We start from the raw sequence: 21,926 nt of genomic DNA on the forward strand, positions 1-21,926 counted from the left end.
AAACACTGATCTATTTCTCTTTGTCCAGTGGACTATAAGCCATCATAGCTCTTCCATTTTATTTATTTTATTGGTTCTGTTATCAATGGTATCATCAACACTGGGAACTGGGCTTTGTTAAATTGTGCTTCTATTGGAGGGTTATAGGGCTATGAAGCAACAGAGAAAAAGATATTATTATTACAAAGCAAATTCCAATAGCAAAAGATCAGTTAACTAAAGGGAAAAGAAAAAGAAACAATGCTACATAAATATATTTATTTATTTATTTATTTAATGGATCTTTTCATTGCTTCCTCTATATACTCAACTCCCATTTATAATAAAATAAATTATGCATGTTCATTAAAGGAAGAATATACCCTTTAGAATGGAATAGTATTACCTCCTAGATGGTAACTTAAAAGGTAGGACAAAGTTAAGGCAAAACTATTTATTAATTACGATAATTTATTCCATAATACAATGAGAGGAAGTCCCTTTATTTTTATTATTACATACTGCCTGGGCAGAGTGATCAGAAAGAAAGATTTAAATTCTATAATGCCTGGTCAGGGTTTTTTTATTTGCCAGTATAGCAACCATTGGTCTTTTCCCCCCCTCTCCAGACAAAGAAGTGTCCTCTTGCCCAGCATCCCAGGTCTTCCGTTACAATCTGACCACATGTCAACATACCTGTCGCTCCCTTGCTGATGGTGAAAAGCACTGCTTAGAGGGCTTTATTCCCGTTGATGGCTGTGGCTGCCCTGATAACACCTATATGAATGAGAAGGGTAACTGTGTGCCCATCTCCCATTGTACATGCTACCATAGAGGGTCATACCTGGAACCTGGGGATGTCATCGTGAAACAAGAAGAACGCTGGTAGGTTATTTTATGGCTCGTCACTTGTGGATTGTGGAGGTGAAAGCCCCCACTTCTTATCTTTGCTTATTAAATATACTATATATTGATATTGATGGGGATACCATGTAGATAAAAGGTATATATTACCTGCCACCACCCTAGCAGAACAAAACGTCATACTGCTGTAAGTTAACTTATTAATATGTATGGCATATCTCTTTATTTATGAGGTGTGTGGTGGCCTCTTGTGGTAACCATGGACCTGATCCTGCACCACTAGAGTCAATGGGAGTTTTGCTAGGCAATGGGGAAAAGAAGCTACATGAACAATTAGTGGGTTTCTCACTGAAAACAGATTATTCTAACAGTTAAAACAGTTACTAATTGATACCCATTTAATCAAGATTGTGGAGTTCCAAAACCAGCATGCAGGCTCCCAGAAGCAATAGTCTTTTGCATGAACTCCAGTGACTCATGCTGTGAATGGTAAAATATTTCCTTGCCTTTCAAGGAGGAGGAAACTAGAAGTTAAGAGTACAAACCAATGAGGTTATTGCATTTGACTGGAGTTGGCACTAAATGGTGATATGTATTTATATGTATTTATTGGAGGCTAAGGACATGCTCTGAAAGGGATGAGCATGTATTCCCTTGATTGCTAAAAAGTGCAATTTTGAGGATTTGCAGGATAATTTGTGGTCATTCTTTGAAAATCATTAATTTACCATCTGTTTATAATGTAACATTCAAAAGTTCTGCAGAACTTTCCCCCAAGCTCACTATGAAATCTCTGTTGAAATCATGTGGGACTTCCTCCCCAAGGTGCATATTTCACAAAGGCCACTACTAAACATTATTGCACTAATAGATCAGTTGGGTTCATTATTACTTTAACACCTAAGAACATACCACAGCAATAGGGAATTTTTGACAGTTCAAAAGAATAATTGTCTGGCAGAAATAATAATCTCATTTGTTCATTTATGCCTCTGCAATTTGTTCTCAGATGTTTATCAATTGAAAACATTAGTCTGACATCCTATGAATTTCTATCTTCTCATCCTTTTTAGTGTTTGCCGAAATGGAATTCTCCATTGCACTCAAGTGAAGATACCAACAGAAGTCAGTAAGTGAAATGCTTTACAGAGAAACATCTCAGTTTCTCATTGAATTCACCACTTGTTTCTTTTTCCCTTCTGTGAAACAGTCACCACCTTTCACTTTGCTTTTGGCTGAGGATTTTACCTTGTATTAGAAAGGATATTTCCATTTATTATTTTTAAGGGTTCAGAGTAACAGCCGTGTTAGTCTGTATCCGCAAAAAGAAGAACAGGAGTACTTGTGGCACCTTAGAGACTAACAAATTTATTAGAGCATAAGCTTTCGTGGACTACAGCCCACTTCTTCGGATGCATCCGAAGAAGTGGGCTGTAGTCCACGAAAGCTTATGCTCTAATAAATTTGTTAGTCTCTAAGGTGCCACAAGTACTCCTGTTCTTCTTTTTAAGGGGTACACGCTGCTGTTTCTGTCTCAGTATCTAATAACGCCCCATTTATTTTCTTTCCCTTGATCTTCAGTGTTCACCCATCTCACATGGTATCTTTTTTTACAGAGTGCCCGTCCCCCAAGGTTCACTTTGATTGCAGCAGTGTCAAGTCTTGGTCTTCACAAACCCCTCTGCAGCTAAGCTGCCATACACTGGGTACTGACTATGTAAGTTTTCATTTTACCTCTGACTATGGCATGGCTCCTTCTTTCCCTTAGTCCCTAAATGAAGCAGTGCAAATCTGACCAACATGATCTTTTAGTCTTTTTTCTCATTTCCTTTTATTTCCATCCTTTCTTTTCTTTCATCATTTTTGTTCTAGTTCTCCACTACTTTTTGCCATCCTTTCTCTTTTCACTGATTTGTCTTCTCTTTTCTCAGTAGGAAAACTATGGGTTAGTTGGATAGGCATTTTGTTTACAATACAGCACTGTAGTTTTCTGTGTAGAACAAAAGTAAGATAGTCTGAACTTAACATCTCTGTAAAATATGAAGGAAATTCTCAGGCACTCAGATACTAGAGAGATGAGACCGATGGAAATAAATAAATTAAAATGGCTGAGTTATAAACCAGGGAATGAAGCACATGGAATGAATGTTTGTAGAAGAAGTGGGATAACAGAGAAATCGTGTTTTCTTATAAAATAATATTTTTTGTCTTATTTTCTTTAGTTCCAGACAGAGTGTGTCTCAGGGTGCATGTGTCCTCATGGACTGATTGATGATGGCAAAGGGGGCTGTGTCAAGGAGGAGGACTGTCCATGTATTCATAACAAGCAGCTTTATTCTTCTGGAGAAGCCGTAAAAGTGGACTGCAACAAATGGTAAGATGCTGTAAAGTTCTCGACTTTTCTTTTGATGTATATTTCTTGTAGTAAATGAATAGTAATGAAATGGTTTAAATACCACTGTGATGAGCAGGATATAGGTATACAAGCCTTGATTCTCAGCCCCACTCTGGCTTCTTTGTGACCTCGGATGAGGCCTTTTTGTGTAAATTTAGGTAATACTACAAACATTAAGGTAATTACCTCTGTTTATCTCAGGCAAAATGGACCAGTTTTTAGGGTGATCACTGTAACTGAGCTCAGAATCCGTCTCTCTGCCAGGGGCATCTCTGATTGGGTGGTAGTGTAATTTTTGGGTAGTGTTGATGCGGGAACAAAAAAGGAAGCTGTGCAGCGCTAACAACCATGCTATAAATTTGTCAGTGGGCCAATTCCATGTGGGGACTGTTAATGAGATGGTGATTTATAATACCCTGTGCCATAATATTATGCATGTGATGGATTCCATGTTGTGTCAGCCAGCTATGTGATTTATCCTGCAGCTTCCAAAGCAGCATACATCAGCATTAGGACTTGACTTTTCAGATTTTATCCAACTCTTTTATTCTTTCCTTAGTACCTGCCAAAAAGGAAAATGGACCTGCACCAATAATGTGTGCTTTGGGACTTGTACTATATATGGAAGTGGCCATTATATCAGCTTTGATGGAAAACACTATGACTTTGATGGACACTGTGAATATATGGCTGCCCAGGTAATGTCCAATGGGAGCCGTGAGCAGACAGATCTTCTAAAACGAATGAAAAGTTTTACAACAACATAGCTATCAGTTTGGTTCTTGGACCATCTGTCTTAGACCCTTTTTCTTTAAGATCACTGTTTCTGTGGTGACAGCCGCTTCTGCCAAGTTAAATTCCATATTTGCAACAAATCCTAGCTGTGCAAGGAAATTAATGGCACTTGAGTGAACATTTCTTCTGCTGATGTTGTTGCAGATTGTACACAACTGGGCTAGCTTGACAATGAAAGTTGTCAGCTCATTAATGCTACTCCAAAACAAGTGGCTGATTCTGAAATTGGAAAACAAATATCCATATCTTTTGGGACATAAACTATTGTTTAATTCAATTGTTCCACTTCTTTCCCAGTATTTGGTAAACACAGAGTTAAATGGCACGTGTGTGTGTGTGTGTGTGTGTGTGTGTGTGTGTGTAATGGAATTTGAAGAATAAATTTAAATTATTTTAGATTGAAATCAAAATAAATAATATGGTTCCTTTCATTGACTTATGTTTCTTTATTCCACTCTCAACAGGATTATTGTGGTGAGGATCGCAATGCTTCGTTTAGGATCGTCACAGTGAATGTTCCATGTGGAACCACCGGAGTCACCTGCTCAAAGGCTATTAAAATATTTCTAGGGGTGAGTGGTGGCCCTGGATGGGTTCAGCCCTAGAATGTAATTGATCAAAACTGCCCTTTGCTTGTAGTCATGTTCCTCGAAACTGAAAGTTGGCATAGCTCCATTAAAGTGAATGGAACTAGGTGATTTCCACTTGCTAAGGATTTAGGCAGTGGTTTGGCAGTCTTCACAATGAAGTCCATCAGCATCATCATTCCAAGAGCTTGCCTCACTATAAAACCAGTGCTGTTATATCCCTTCTCTTTCTGTCCTTCAGGGAACTGAACTGAAGTTGGAGGACAAGAAATATGAAGCAATTCAGCTAGCTGTTGACAAAGATATACAATATTGGAGTCGTGCAGTGGGGCTCTATCTTGTTATTGAAGCCAGCAATGGCGTGAGGCTCATCTGGGATAAGAAGACTACTATTTTCATAAGTCTGGTTCCTTATTATAAGGTGAGCAACTCCAGGTCTTTTTTCTAAAATATTATGGAATCTGCTGATGTGATCATGAATAGTTGAATGTAAGTAAATATGGATGATGTTTTATTGTTACTCTTAATAGTGTCCCTAAATCTTGTTTAAGTTGATGATTCATATATATCTTGCATTATCCTTGATGGCAGGTGCCATTGTATGTTGCTTCTTATGGTATGATCCAGTGCAACAATACTGGTGGGTGTATTGTGTACTATTGCAATATGGATGAGCAGTCCTCTGTGGTTTTCCAGTAGGTGTAAACATTAATGCTCTAATACAAATCCCGCTGAAGTTCATTAAAATATTCTTGTTGACTGTTATGCATTTTTTGGATCAGGCCCCAAAAGAATAAACTCTTGGGATCCCAGATATCATTTTCTCATCATTATGGACCAAAACTTTGCTCTATATTGTAAAGTAAGTGAAAAACAGAGCAGGGGCCCTATTTTCCAGACGATCTGTAAACATATTGTGAGCTATATTGCTAGGCTTAATCGCTCAAGCAGTGGTAGAGGCCAACTTTTATTTGGAGGCATTTCACTATTAAATCACAATTTATTCATTATATATAATAATATAGTGTATGTGTGTATTTTATATATGTATGACCCTTAATACCAAAGAAATGGCTAAAACATTGTAATTCCCCAATAGAAGACCGAACAAAAATTTACAAGATTGTCACAGACTAACCCCAGCTCTCAAATAATAATGCAACATATTTTACATATTTTACCTTGGGGAAATGCAGTTGTGGTTCAAGCAGTGCGAAGTGTGGCAACATCTCACAGCCTCTGTGTAAGGGACCTGTCTGAAAAGAAACTAAAAGTTCTTCATTGATGAAACGCTTCCAACCTGAACATCTTCCCTTATAAAACATTTGACTTGTTTAGCAAGGGACTCCAGCAGCCTTTTGTAGCGCATTAGGGGCTGTGCACACAGTTTATGACCCCATACTTGTGTCCATTTATGACACTTCTTTATTTGTTTTCCTAAGCGGGTAAATGTTTTCATGACCCTTTGCTGGAAATCTTGAAGTAGCTTGAGCAGGGTTAAAAAAATGGAGGGAGGAGCAAAAGTGAGGCAAAAGATTACTAGTTTTTATTGCAGCCACATCTTTGACTAGAAGGATGCCAGCCAACCAAAACCCATTGAAGCCACTGTACTAGCTTTTAAGTTTTATTCAAGGAAGCTTTATTTCTTCCTTATTCCATCTTACTATTTGCAAGTGATGGAAATCTGCCTTAAAGATGATTAGCCAACTCTTCAAAGTTAACGTTTAATAGACTTAGGGCTAAAATTTCAGTGCATTGTGTACTGGAAAATTTAGTCATGTGACTCCTATTTATATAATAGGACTCATGCAGCTAATTTGCTGCATACCACAATGCACTGTAAAGAGATGGCTTGTTATCAGGTGAGAGAAGTGTAGCCACTGTTTGAATCCTTATAAATTGAATGGGAGGCTGCAAAGAAATATAGATATAGTTCAGAGGTGGGCAAACTACGGCCCGCGGGCCACCTGCGGCCCATGGGACTGTCCTGCCTGGCCCTTGAGCTCCCAGCTGGGGAGACTGGCCCCCAGCCCCTTCCCTGCTGACACCATCCCCCGCAGTCACGCCGCCACGCGGGCAGCGCTCTGGGCTGCAGGGTTGCTCGCTCCTGCCGAGCAGCACAGCAGCGTGTCTGGCTCTGACCGGGCGGCGCGGCTGCCAGACATGCTGCTCTGAACGGCATGGTGAGGGGGCCGGGGCTGGGTGGTTGGATAAGAGGCAGGGAGGTCCCAGGGGGCAGTCAGGGGACAGGGAGCAGGGGGCAGTTGGATAGGGCAAAGGTTCTGGGGGGCGGTCAGGGGACAGGGAGGGTTGGATAAGTGTGGGAGTCCCGGGGGGCCTGTCAGGGGGTGGGGAACAGGGGGGATTGGATAGGGGGTGGGGTCCCGGGGGCAGTTAGGGATGGGGGATCCCTGGGAGGCAGTTAGGGGACAAGGAGCAGGGGGGGGTTGGATGGGTCGGGAGTTCTGAGGGGGGCAGTCAGGGGGCGGGAAGTGGGAGGGGTCAGATAAGAGTCGGGGGCCAGGCTGTTTGGGGAGGCACAGCCTTCCCTACCTGGCCCTCCATACAGTTTTGCAACCTCAATGTGGCCCTCGGGCCAAAAAGTTTGCCCACCCCTGATATAATTACTAGATACTGTATGTAGCAAGAAAGGAAGACACAGGTTCCTTGCCTGGGCTACCTGGTAGCTTGTTAACCAGGGAGATAAACACATAAAAATAAGTTTAACTTATACACATGATTTTAAAGTAAGGATGAAAATAAGTAAGTTACAGGGAGAAATCGTTCCCTCACTTTGTGTCTTTGTTTTGGTTCTAACTCTACTTGTGCTCACTTACTGGGTAAACTAAAAATCTGATGACATGTTCTGAAATCAAATATCTTTTGCTTTTTCAGGGCAAAGTCTGTGGTTTGTGTGGCAACTTTGATGACATGTCCAACAATGATTTCAAAACAAGTAGTGGGCTGCTGGTGACCAATCCTCTGGAGTTTGGTAATTCTTGGAAACAGTCTCGCTCCTGCCCTGATGTGGTGGATGAGATTCTGCCCTGCAATCTGAAACCGCACCGCAAGTCCTGGGCAGAGAAGGAGTGCAGCATCATCCGGAGCGAAGTCTTTAAAGATTGTCACGCCAAGGTTAGTAGAGAGGCTGGTGGTTACTACCTACAAGTGAACCTCTGTGCAAGAAGACAGAGGAAGGCTGAATTTGCACAGCTGAGTGAGAGAATAGTTAATCATAGTAGCCTCAGAAGTTTAAAAACTAGAAAAGACCTTTTGAGATCATCAAGTCCATCCCCCTGATAAGAACAGATGCTACACTTGAAAGTTAGATGTTCAGGCATCTGCTATTCCTTGGGATAGTCAAACCAGGGATTTGGTATGTTTTCATACATTGGACTGAAGCATCCACTTGTTCTAGTTTGGGAGAAATTCCCTGCCATGGTATTGTTTGTGAGCCACACAGAAGTAACACTCTGTTTACATATAGAATGCAGGTTCCTTTCTAGTGTGCAGACTGGGTTCCCTATCCAGTATATCACTGGGTTTTTATGGATCCTCCCCTCTCCAATCACAGATAGTGGTTCTGACTGTGGACAGACTTTAGCTGTTTCCATCTGTTGCACTGAATTCTCCTTGTTTTAAGTGATAATTGGTATCAATCAGCTCATAGTTTAAGCATGCTTATATCACCTTCTCTCATATTAAATTGCATCCAAATCATAATAACAAAATACAGTTATCTAGGCTCAAGGTATACATAGTGTTATGTAATTTATCTAAGCCTTGTCCCTCAATTGAAGTGTAATAATAATTTAATAATAATAACAGTTTGCACTTACCAGAGTTTTTCAAAGTGCTTCACACACATTGTAAGTATAGGAAGAATCACAAAGAGTTGTAATTCCTGCTGTTCTGGGGACATAAAACCCAGGCTGGGTTCTCCCTCTGATCAGCCAAAATGGAAAAAAAGCATTTGCTAATGTATGACAGGAATCACCAACACTAGGCAGGTGTAGAACTGTTTCTGCTACCAGATAGTATGTCTGGCAGATGTACACCACCTGGCTGGTACACTAACTGAAAAGAAAATTTCATTGACTTCAATCAAATTTTCTTTTAGATCAGCAGTAGTATCAGCAGCCATAAAGTACAGTAGATTGGAGAAGGTGATACAGTCAGCAGATTAATTCACTCTGAAGAAGAAGAAGAAGAAGAGAACCTGAGTGAGGTTCTTATGGCACCCTGAAGAGAGTCCAAGCTAGACACTTGTAAAAGGAGGATAATTTAAGTGCAGGGATTTTTTCTTTTTTTTTTGAAAGCTGAAGTATACTATCCTAATAGCAGATAGGGTCAGAAGGGAGGCTTAACAAAATTATTTTCAGAATGTGGTTATGGTTAGAAGAGAAGTTGTAAAAATGACTTCTAATTGTCTTATTTTTATTCTCCATCAGCAACTTCCATGTCCAAATAGTTTAGTTTGCCAGTCAAACCACAGTTTTTCTAATAACCAGCTTTGTTAATTCAATAGTGTTTCTTTCTACTTTGTGCATCGTATTTATTGATAACGAGTCTGGATTCAGAACTTAGCTGATAATTGTGTTGATAATGCAGGACGCAGAATAGAATAAAATTTTGCTTTGACATTGGTACAGTGGTCCTGTGCTGAGAGTAATATTTTTTTTGTCATTAAGCTAAAATGATGCACATTAGAAGATATGGTCAATGCACAAGACACTTCTTTTAGTTACCTTTTTTTCCATAACCACATTTGAAGAAATTAAGATAAATTAATGGAAATTAACCTAGCTCAGATCTGCTACCTGATAGACAGTAAGCAACTTCTGGTATAAAGGATTTCCATCTGAGATTCCCAATTGGAAACAGAGCTCTGGTGTTAACAGCTGCCCCATGTGTTTCCCCAACAGGTGGACTCAACTCCATTCTATGAAAATTGTGTTCATGATGCCTGCTCCTGTGACAGTGGTGGAGACTGTGAGTGCTTCTGTTCTGCAGTTGCTGCTTATGCCCATGAGTGCAATAAGACTGGAGTTTGTGTCTTCTGGAGAACTCCTGATATATGCCGTGAGTAACCTTTAAATATTCCCCACTGAGTACAACTGTACCTATCAGAATGAGATCACAAAGTTTTTAATCACTGCAGCAGTGTGTTGACACAGAGTTGTATGCTATGGCACATAGTGGAAAGGGTTCACCATCTCTGTATAAGCAGATGCCGATTATTGTTTTAATGAGTTCAGTGTATTTAAATTGTCACTGGGGGTTGACCCTTAAATGACATTTCAAATGATCCTCTTCATTCTGTGTGCCAACTGGTGGACTGACATTCCCAGCATATTTATTTAGTCAGCAAAATCTCCCACCTAGAATTGTTACTAGTATTTTTTTTTACATTTTGTGTATAGCACAGTAGCCTGTGATTAGTCCCACTAGGCCAAACTGTGTTTAAGTTATATTCATACAACCCTATTGACTTCATTTTAGGCTGTTGTATGTGCCTCTTGCTTATAGCTACTGACACCAAAAGTCAAGTTGGGATGGTGATCACACTAAATGAGTTACGGGAAACACTTCCACCGATCCAACCAGTGGAAGCAGTAACTAAGCTTTTCACAGTGGAGACTTGTTCTTACACACAGTGCATCACTTCCCATCTCAGAAAGCTTGCAAATTTTAGTCTGTAGCCATATGGCAATTCACACTGGTTCATAGGCCATATGGTTTGAGGAATTTGGTTTTGAATGTGTTAAGCTTTCCCCCATTCACATCTTGTTATGCACCCATAAACAAGGTTCAGGTTTGAAGAGTTTGTGCATGTCCATGTGGGTTTACTGGAGGAACACCATGTGACTACTGCATATGATATATCTGGGTGAAACTGATTTCAGCCTATACGCACCATTAGCCCTAAGAGTTTGCAGATGTCCAGAGAAGTAAAAAAAAAAAAAAATCACAACACTTCAACAGACAGCTTGAATTCAAAATTGATTCTGAGTAGTTGTGTGATTTCAATCAAACATTTGTTTTCTGCAACAGTGGTGTTAAATGTGAAGGTGATGAAATCCAGAGTTTCATGTGTTCTGTATTCAGGTTGAGTAGGGAAAAAAAATTCCGGGTCCCATGTGTCAAGGGAAATATTGTTGCCAGTGCACTGTGTAGGGTCATTTGGCTGGTATGGTTAGAGGTGGGAATGGGATTCTGTTCTGTCAGCTGTTTTTTTTATCAGCTTCTGTTTTCTATCAGCAATATTTTGTGATTACTACAACCATTATAATGAGTGCAAGTGGCACTACGAGCCTTGTGGCCGTCAAATTAAGACCTGCAGGATCATTAACAATGTCAGCACCAACTTCTCATTGCCAAATCTGGAAGGTAAGAAACTCCTGATTGTTTTTGTATTGCATTTCATGAAGATTTGGTTAAAAAGTTACTTGATGGAGTTGGATCTATTAGCTAATGAGATCTATTGATTGCCTGGCCATTCCTAAATCTATAATCATACACAAGTATTGATGTGGTGTAATTTACTGTTTATTGACATCAATGGGATGATACTCACATGTTAAGCACATGCCTGGGTATTTTTCTGAATTGTGGTATAAGATTGATCCACCATCCCCACTGATCAATACCATGTTAAAAGTATCTCAAGGGGGAGAAAAGATTATTACTGTGGTAAAGAAAACTAGAATTTTATTGCTTAATTATTTCTTTTAAACTTTGTATTTATTTTTGCTATGTCAGCTACACATTGCTGTAACTGAGATACTGCAACATTTCTGTATCCTTGCAAAAAGAAATAACTGATATGTCAGCCATTGTACTGCTGGTAAATATTGGCTTCTTAATGGATGGCTCAATGGGAAATATTCAGGATTTACAATGAATAACTCACCACTTTTGGAAGTGTTCATCATCCAGGGCCTCAGCTACAATCAGAAGGAGTCTTTTCATACTTCAATGGGCCTTTGATCAGGCCCCCAGTGAGAATGTAATTACTAAGTTAACAGTTTTTATTAGTATTACAACATGGACCATTTGTGGTCAACAGGTTGCTACCCCAGATGCCCTGACGAAAAGCCCTTTTTTGATGAAGACCTCCACGAATGTGTATCTTACTGTGGCTGTTATGAAAATGACACTCGTTATGAAAATGGCACAGAAATGCCCCCAGAACACGATTGTCAGAAATGGTATGTGGAAATACAAAAGTGATGGAGCAATGCATATTTAGACCTTGATTCAGGAAATCACTTACGTACCTGCTTAAATCCCATTGACCTCAATGGGACTTCAGCACACGCTTAACTGCTCTTGTGAACAGACCATGTCATGTTTTCCTGAATGAAGGCTGTAATATTACAGATTACCTGCAAGAACCTCGGTATGAATTGGCCCTTCTCCATATAAATGCTGATTTACCCCAGATGAAGATCTTGCCTTACAAAAATAGTGGGTGAGGGGAACATCACAGTTACAATACAGTTGGATTTCAAAGGAACACCATCTATTTCTGCTCACATTTCTCTCTGTGCATTTTTTTACCTGCAATTGTTAGAAGTAATTCCACAGAATGCTATAACTGGGAGAGACTAGAGAAATAAAAGTACCTATATTTTTTTCAACTTATTCACATTGTGAATTTAACAGGACATTGTGTAGAGTCATTTTCAATTATTCACTAAAGTCAGTTGCACCTGTTGTTCATGTATGTCTTTCATGCAACAGCAGAGGAGAGATTTTTTTTTTTTTTAATAGAAACATGTGGCTGTAAAACTGCAAAAATTGACAGGAAAACTCAAGAGCAGATGTAGTACCTGCAACTATTTTTAACTCATGTTTTCAAATTGACTGTATTTCACGTTGATGATGGCCCATTAATAAATCTTTTGATAATGGCATTAAATATTACTTTAAATATGTCATATCTGGAAATTACACTTAGCGCAGCCCTTACGCTGTTCTAATTTTTGCCAGATAGAACCAGCTGGGGGGTCTCTGGAGCACAAATGTTTCTGGCCATGTTCCCTCAGCCCTCCTCAGTATACCCCTGATCAGTAATTTGTAGAGATATAAGGATGCTGTGCAGCAGAGATGGAGCAACACAGTTTAAGAGAGCAGTGGCTGTTAGTCATATTATATTTTCTCTACTCCCAATGGAGGGTAATTAATTATCTCAAGGAGGAGTGTTTGGAGGAAGGAAAGCCGGTAGTTGTGTCGGGAGGAAATAGCAATTGTCGATATTGGAGCAAACAACTGCCAAAGAAATATCCAGTGTCATGAGGTGAAGTTTGAGTGATAAAGTTGTTTTAAAGTTTTTAGACTCCTAGCCCTGCTATAAATTAATTGCAGGGATTCATGAGAAATTACTGCACGGGCTGCTGTTGGTTTGCAAAAATGTTCATTTGACTGAATTATTTTTCTTTTAGTATCTGTATCTCACCAAGAAAAGTGTGCGAACCTGTACCAGGTAAATTGCATTTTATTCTTTCTGCAAACTGCAAAAGGAAAGAAAAGGAGTGCCACGTATCTCTTCCATCTGTCTTCATCGGAGATTTAGTAATGATTGTGAATGATTCTTTGCAATTCTAGCCAGGATTGCACAAAAGAAAAATTGGGTAACACTTTGCAACCTCACAGTCATCACTCTCACATCTAAGGATAAAACAAAAAAAAGAATTAGGCTAATTTAAGATCAAAGTGTAACAACTGCCCCTTTCTTTCAGTGTTGTTAGAACAATGCCCCTTCCCCAATATCCTAACTATTAATTTTCAGCTCAAGCCACTTAACCTTCAAGAACATGTAGTATTTTATAACAAGTTCATTATTATGTTAGATCTGCTACGGTGTTAGAAAGTATTTTCATAACCCTGCTTCTAAATGAAATTTCTATTCTTGCTAGTTAGTTTATGTACCTCACCTACATACGGCTTTATTAGATATGCCTTAGCTTCCTCCTAAATTCAAATATAAATTAATGAGGTTTGTATGGTTTAGGTACAGCTATATCTCTGAGAGGTGCACCTCTCACACACTCAAACACTGATATTTACTTTAGGCACTTTCATAAACGTCTTGGCATGTTGTTGTTCTTGACCATTTCTTAGAAGAACACCTTCACAATCAGGGCCGGCTCCAGGCACCAGCTTGGCAAGCAGGTGCTTGGGGCGGCCACTCCAGAGAGGGGCAGGAGGTCCAGCTATTTGGCGGCAATTCGGCGGACGGTCCCTCACTCCCGCTCGGAGCGAAGGACCTCCCGCCGAATTGCTGCCGCAGATCGCAATTACGATCGCGGCTTTTTTTTTTTTTGGCTGCTTGGGGCAGCCAAAACCCTGGAGCCGGCCCTGCTTACAATGACTCTCTTTCTTGCAGCCTGTACCCCAATCCCAACAACCACTACACTCCCTACTACCACACCCTCAACCACCACCACCATTACCACAACCACGCCGACAACCACTACAACTACCACTGTGCCAACATCAACTACTACAACAGGGCCAGCAGGTAAGAATTTAACAATAACTATAAGCTATAGACAGAATTGCCTTAACAGCAGAGATTAGGGTTGCCACCCCTCCAGGATTTTCCTGGAGTCTCCAGGAATTAAAGATTAATCTTTAATTAAAGATTATGTCACATGATGAAACCTCTAGGAATACGGCCAACCAAAAGTGGCAACTCTAGCAGAGATTCATTTAATATATTCTACTTTCTTTAGCCTTCCAGAATATGTCACAAAATTCTATGGAATATGGCATTATCTGAATAAAATCACTCTCTCCCACATGATTACTGCTTCCCTGAATATGCAAAATATTTATCATATTTGCATGTATTCCTCGATATCTGTAGTCCTCAAGTCCTAGAGGGGATTTTCTGTCCAATGGTGTGAATTCCACTGAACAGTACTGATCTTTCTATAAAAAAGACACCACTTCCATGCAGCAAAGGTGGGATTTTAAAGATCTAGAATGTAGAATGTGCAGAGTGGGCTGAGTTGATATTGCTTATTGAGAGGAGTGAAAGGATTGTTATTGTGCTAACCAAAGCAGAGATGGAGGAGGTTAGAGAGGGCAAGGATCCTTGTGCTCTTATTTACACTGTGTGGTGCTGCAGTATTGTGGAGATCAAAGAGCTGCCTTCCTCCCTACATTGTGGTTAGCCCTTCGAAAGTGCACGAAGAGGTATAGGGGTGGTGGCACTGAGATCTGTCATCCCTCGTACATCTGGGCAAAAGAGAATGATGTCACAAAGACAAGAGGTGTCTAATGCTGTCACTGACACTGGGCATATCCCAAAGTGGGGACTATATGGTTCTGCTGTTCTGCATCCCTCGCACAGTTCAGTGGAGCAAGGCTTCACATGAGGAGGAGGTGCTGCACCATTTTGATGGGTTTTATGTCCTCCAGTCTGCCATGTTCTCCTCCAGATGCCCAGTGGCTTTCCAGTTGAGTAAACCAAAATGCATCTGTGGAATCTAGCCAGGTTGCACCCTCACCCTTCTGCAACAATTGCTCTGGCTTTAGTGGTCAGGATAGAATCCCTTGTGTTGTAACGAGGGATGTTCTCTACAGCAGTGGTTCTCAAAGCCGGTCCGCCGCTTGTTCAGGGAAAGCCCCTGGTGGGCCAGGCCGGTTTGTTTACCTGCTGTGTCCGCAGGTTCAGCTGATCGCGGCTTCCACTGGCCGCAGTTTGCCGCTCCAGGCCAATGAGGGCTGTGGGAAGCTGCAGCCAGCACATCCCTCGGCCCATGCTGCTTCCCGCAGCCCCCATTGGCCTGGAGTGGCGAACCGCAGCCAGTGGGAGCTGCGATTGGCTGAACCTGTGGACGCGGCAGGTAAATAAACTGGCCTGGCCTGTCAGGGGCTTTCCCTGAACAAGCGGCGAACCGGCTTTGAGAACCACTGCTCTACAGTCTATATTTTATACAACTTACCAAATTTTGGATTCTTTCAGATAGTTTATTATCACAGCAGGCAATATGTGTGTCAGGTGGCATATGTATTTACTACTTTTAAATATGTTTTTATAAATTATTTGGATATTTACATCTATTTTCCCACCCCACCCAGTATCATTTCACTCAGTAACAACTACAAGTTCCACTATAAGAAGTATTGATTCCATAAAAGCATGAATGAATATTTGCTTGACTCTCTGCAGCAGGCCTTACTGATTATATTTTAAATATAGGCATGGCACAACAATTGCATACACAGGCTCGGGCTTGCAATATCTCATTATGCATCACGGATACTTCTCTATCCTGCTAACATACTACCTCAGCATAGTGTCCCTTTACCTGATGAACCACTGTAGGTCTACTTTTGGGGATGAAACACTGCTTTATGGCAACTTTGTTCAAGTTCTTTATGCTGTACCCATTAATTCACTGTAGCAAAAACAGAACTTAGATGCAAGTGGCTGGAAAAGCAACTAACAGGAAGATGTGAGATAAAGTAGGGAGGTTCTACATGATCTTGCTCCCTCTTACATTCTACTCTTGTATGAAACTGTTCATACTACATTTTTTTCAATGCATAAGAAACACCAATTCCGCACACTCCCAGCCTGATTCTGATCTTGCACTATTTTTATGCTAGTTCATTATTGACTTGCACTGCAGCATTTGTGACTTAAACTGTTGTAGTTGAGATCATAATCCTGCTCTCATGCCAAATCTTTGTAGGTTACAGTAATTATTTGTTTTGGACCAATGTACATCCAGTGCATCACTCTCAGCACTGCTTACATCACTACCATGTCATCCATGTTTCTAAATTCTGTGCTCCATTATTGTTTTGTAGGTTGTTGTTGGTCTGACTGGATTGATGTGAGTTATCCAAAATATGGCATACACGGTGGTGATAATGAAACCTATGACAAAATCAGAGAATGGAACGCCTCAGCGATATGTGAGAATCCACTAAATATTTCATGCAGAGCTGAGAAATTCCCTAGCATCCCTATTGACGTTTTAGGACAAAAAGTGAAATGCGATGTTTCCACTGGGCTTATCTGTTATAATAAAGACCAAGTACCAGGGGGCATGATTCCAATTCCTATGTGCCTCAATTATGAGATCAGGGTTTACTGCTGCGGGCAACAATGTACCACAACTACCACAACTACCACCAAGCCCCCAACCACCACAACGACAACCACGACAACAACCACTGAGCCTCCAACCACGACAACAACAACCACAGAGCCTCCAACCACCACAACGACAACCACAGAGCCTCCAACCACCACAACGACAACCACCACCACGACAACCACTGAGCCTCCAACCACTACAACAACAACGACAACCACTGAGCCTCCAACCACCACAACGACAACCACGGAGCCTCCAACCACTACAACGACAACCACTACAATCAGCACTACTGAGCCTCCAACCACGACAACGACAACCACTGAGCCTCCAACCACCACGCCGACAACCACTACAACTACCACTGTGCCAACATCAACTACTACAACAGGGCCAGCAGGTAAGAATTTAACAATAACTATAAGCTATAGACAGAATTGCCTTAACAGCAGAGATTAGGGTTGCCACCCCTCCAGGATTTTCCTGGAGTCTCCAGGAATTAAAGATTAATCTTTAATTAAAGATTATGTCACATGATGAAACCTCTAGGAATACGGCCAACCAAAAGTGGCAACTCTAGCAGAGATTCATTTAATATATTCTACTTTCTTTAGCCTTCCAGAATATGTCACAAAATTCTATGGAATATGGCATTATCTGAATAAAATCACTCTCTCCCACATGATTACTGCTTCCCTGAATATGCAAAATATTTATCATATTTGCATGTATTCCTCGATATCTGTAGTCCTCAAGTCCTAGAGGGGATTTTCTGTCCAATGGTGTGAATTCCACTGAACAGTACTGATCTTTCTATAAAAAAGACACCACCTCCATGCAGCAAAGGTGGGATTTTAAAGATCTAGAATGTAGAATGTGCAGAGTGGGCTGAGTTGATATTGCTTATTGAGAGGAGTGAAAGGATTGTTATTGTGCTAACCAAAGCAGAGATGGAGGAGGTTAGAGAGGGCAAGGATCCTTGTGCTCTTATTTACACTGTGTGGTGCTGCAGTATTGTGGAGATCAAAGAGCTGCCTTCCTCCCTACATTGTGGTTAGCCCTTCGAAAGTGCACGAAGAGGTATAGGGGTGGTGGCACTGAGATCTGTCATCCCTCGTACATCTGGGCAAAAGAGAATGATGTCACAAAGACAAGAGGTGTCTAATGCTGTCACTGACACTGGGCATATCCCAAAGTGGGGACTATATGGTTCTGCTGTTCTGCATCCCTCGCACAGTTCAATGGAGCAAGGCTTCACATGAGGAGGAGGTGCTGCACCATTTTGATGGGTTTTATGTCCTCCAGTCTGCCATGTTCTCCTCCAGATGCCCAGTGGCTTTCCAGTTGAGTAAACCAAAATGCATCTGTGGAATCTAGCCAGGTTGCACCCTCACCCTTCTGCAACAATTGCTCTGGCTTTAGTGGTCAGGATAGAATCCCTTGTGTTGTAACGAGGGATGTTCTCTACAGCAGTGGTTCTCAAAGCCGGTCCGCCGCTTGTTCAGGGAAAGCCCCTGGTGGGCCAGGCCGGTTTGTTTACCTGCTGTGTCCGCAGGTTCAGCTGATCGCGGCTTCCACTGGCCGCAGTTTGCCGCTCCAGGCCAATGAGGGCTGTGGGAAGCTGCAGCCAGCACATCCCTCGGCCCATGCTGCTTCCCGCAGCCCCCATTGGCCTGGAGTGGCGAACCGCAGCCAGTGGGAGCTGCGATTGGCCGAACCTGTGGACGCGGCAGGTAAATAAACTGGCCTGGCCTGTCAGGGGCTTTCCCTGAACAAGCGGCGAACCGGCTTTGAGAACCACTGCTCTACAGTCTATATTTTATACAACTTACCAAATTTTGGATTCTCTCAGATAGTTTATTATCACAGCAGGCAATATGTGTGTCAGGTGGCATATGTATTTACTACTTTTAAATATGTTTTTATAAATTATTTGGATATTTACATCTATTTTCCTACCCCACCCAGTATCATTTCACTCAGTAACAACTACAAGTTCCACTATAAGAAGTATTGATTCCATAAAAGCATGAATGAATATTTGCTTGACTCTCTGCAGCAGGCCTTACTGATTATATTTTAAATATAGGCATGGCACAACAATTGCATACACAGGCTCGGGCTTGCAATATCTCATTATGCATCACGGATACTTCTCTATCCTGCTAACATACTACCTCAGCATAGTGTCCCTTTACCTGATGAACCACTGTAGGTCTACTTTTGGGGATGAAACACTGCTTTATGGCAACTTTGTTCGAGTTCTTTATGCTGTACCCATTAATTCACTGTAGCAAAAACAGAACTTAGATGCAAGTGGCTGGAAAAGCAACTAACAGGAAGATGTGAGATAAAGTAGGGAGGTTCTACATGATCTTGCTCCCTCTTACATTCTACTCTTGTATGAAACTGTTCATACTACATTTTTTTCAATGCATAAGAAACACCAATTCCGCACACTCCCAGCCTGATTCTGATCTTGCACTATTTTTATGCTAGTTCATTATTGACTTGCACTGCAGCATTTGTGACTTAAACTGTTGTAGTTGAGATCATAATCCTGCTCTCATGCCAAATCTTTGTAGGTTACAGTAATTATTTGTTTTGGACCAATGTACATCCAGTGCATCACTCTCAGCACTGCTTACATCACTACCATGTCATCCATGTTTCTAAATTCTGTGCTCCATTATTGTTTTGTAGGTTGTTGTTGGTCTGACTGGATTGATGTGAGTTATCCAAAACATGGCATACACGGTGGTGATAATGAAACCTATGACAAAATCAGAGAATGGAACGCCTCAGCGATATGTGAGAATCCACTAAATATTTCATGCAGAGCTGAGAAATTCCCTAACATCCCTATTGACGTTTTAGGACAAAAAGTGAAATGCGATGTTTCCACTGGGCTTATCTGTTATAATAAAGACCAAGTACCAGGGGGCATGATTCCAATTCCTATGTGCCTCAATTATGAGATCAGGGTTTACTGCTGCGGGCAACAATGTACCACAACTACCACAACTACCACAACTACAACCATCACCCCAACCCCCATACCCACCACAACTACCACCAAGCCCCCAACCACCACAACGACAACCACGACAACAACCACTGAGCCTCCAACCACGACGACAACAACCACAGAGCCTCCAACCACCACAACGACAACCACTGAGCCTCCAACCACCACAACGACAACCACCACCACGACAACCACTGAGCCTCCAACCACTACAACAACAACGACAACCACTGAGCCTCCAACCACCACAACGACAACCACTGAGCCTCCAACCACCACAACAACCACGACAACGACAACCACGGAGCCTCCAACCACGACAACGACAACCACGGAGCCTCCAACCACCACAACGACAACCACTGAGCCTCCAACCACCACAACGACAGAGCCTCCACCCACTACAACCACTGAGCCTCCAACCACCACAACGACAACCACTGAGCCTCCAACCACCACAACGACAACCACAACGACAACCACTGAGCCTCCAACCACCACAACGACAACCACTGAGCCTCCAACCACTACAACCACTGAGCCTCCAACCACCACAACGACAACCACTGAGCCTCCAACCACCACAACCACAACTACAACCACGGAGCCTCCAACCACCACAACCACAACGACAACCACGGAGCCTCCAACCACGACAACTACAACCACGGAGCCTCCAACCACCACAACCACAACGACAACCACTGAGCCTCCAACCACCACAACTACAACCACGGAGCCTCCAACCACCACAACAACCACCACAACGACAACCACGGAGCCTCCAACCACCACAACCACAACGACAACCACGGAGCCTCCAACCACCACAACCACAACGACAACCACGGAGCCTCCAACCACCACAACCACAACCACAACAACTACAACCACTGAACCTCCAACCACCACCACGACAACCACTGAGCCTCCAACCACCACCACGACAACCACTGAGCCTCCAACCACGACAACAACAACCACTACAATCAGCACCACTGAGCCTCCAACCACGACAACAACAACCACTGAGCCGCCAACCAGCACAACGACGACAACGACAACCACTGAGCCGCCAACCACCACAACGACAACCACTACAATCAGCACCAGTGAGCCTCCAACCACCACGACAACCACGACGACAACCACTGAGCCTCCAACCACGACAACTACAACCACTGAGCCTCCAACCACCACAACGACAACCACAACAACTACAACCACTGAGCCTCCAACCACCACCACGACAACCACTGAGCCTCCAACCACCACCACGACAACCACTACAATCAGCACCACTGAGCCTCCAACCACGACAACAACAACCACTGAGCCTCCAACCACCACAACGACAACAACAACCACTGAGCCGCCAACCAGCACAACGACAACAACAACCACTGAGCCGCCAACTACCACAACGACAACCACTACAATCAGCACCACTGAGCCTCCCACCACCACACCAACAACCACGACAACTACAACCACTGAGCCGACAACCACGACAACGACAACCACTGAGCCTCCAACCACCACAACGACAACGACAACCACTACAACTAGCACTGTGCCACCATCTACTACTACAACAGGAACCACAACCAGTATTCCAACAAGTAAGAATTGAGCAATAACTGTCTATACTTAATGATAACAATAATGTTTTGTAAGTGTTGATATGATTCTCATTAACCGAAGGTAACCACTAGTAAAAATTCAGATATTGCAAGGTGGACATGGAAGCTATAGACAGAACTGACCTAGCAGCAGAGATTTATTTAATGTACATCTGTGTTTAGCCTTCCAGAATTTCTAACAAAAATCATATGAAATATAGCACTAACCACAAAAAAGCTTCCCCACTTTCTGAACAGTATACATGTAAGCTTAGATACCCTTCCACCTGTTAATTTAAATGTAACTGATATTTTAAAAATATTTATTGCCCTTTGATTTTGAACAAGGTTTTTTTTTTTTTTTAAGATTTAAGAGTAAAATAATAGTTGTGAATTTATGTGAAACTGAGGTGAATTTAAAGATCCTGGGATGTAGTAATGTTATATAATATAATATACAATCTATATTTATGTCACCTAGCATAGTTTGGATTCATAGTACCTAATGTCAAAGCGATCATTATCACAAAAGGC

The 21,926-nt window shown here is 41.9% G+C and overlaps 1 protein-coding gene across 1 annotated transcript in view; it reads left to right on the plus strand.

The window, feature by feature from the left end:
• MUC2 (mucin 2, oligomeric mucus/gel-forming) overlaps positions 1-21,926 on the plus strand; it is a 58,715-nt gene that overhangs the window by 21,240 nt on the left and 15,549 nt on the right. The window contains exons 16-30 of the mRNA XM_065594052.1: positions 609-864; positions 1,917-1,972; positions 2,460-2,560; positions 3,066-3,217; positions 3,798-3,936; positions 4,498-4,605; positions 4,862-5,041; positions 7,516-7,755; positions 9,546-9,702; positions 10,882-11,010; positions 11,690-11,831; positions 14,012-14,146; positions 15,836-15,957; positions 16,450-17,142; positions 19,446-21,392. Of these exons, the coding sequence (XP_065450124.1) occupies positions 609-864; positions 1,917-1,972; positions 2,460-2,560; positions 3,066-3,217; positions 3,798-3,936; positions 4,498-4,605; positions 4,862-5,041; positions 7,516-7,755; positions 9,546-9,702; positions 10,882-11,010; positions 11,690-11,831; positions 14,012-14,146; positions 15,836-15,957; positions 16,450-17,142; positions 19,446-21,392 (4,557 nt within the window). The remainder of the gene's footprint in view (positions 1-608; positions 865-1,916; positions 1,973-2,459; positions 2,561-3,065; positions 3,218-3,797; positions 3,937-4,497; positions 4,606-4,861; positions 5,042-7,515; positions 7,756-9,545; positions 9,703-10,881; positions 11,011-11,689; positions 11,832-14,011; positions 14,147-15,835; positions 15,958-16,449; positions 17,143-19,445; positions 21,393-21,926) is intronic.

Source organism: Chrysemys picta, chromosome 4, assembly GCF_011386835.1.
Source record: "Chrysemys picta bellii isolate R12L10 chromosome 4, ASM1138683v2, whole genome shotgun sequence".
In the NCBI taxonomy this organism is placed as follows: domain Eukaryota; kingdom Metazoa; phylum Chordata; order Testudines; family Emydidae; genus Chrysemys; species Chrysemys picta.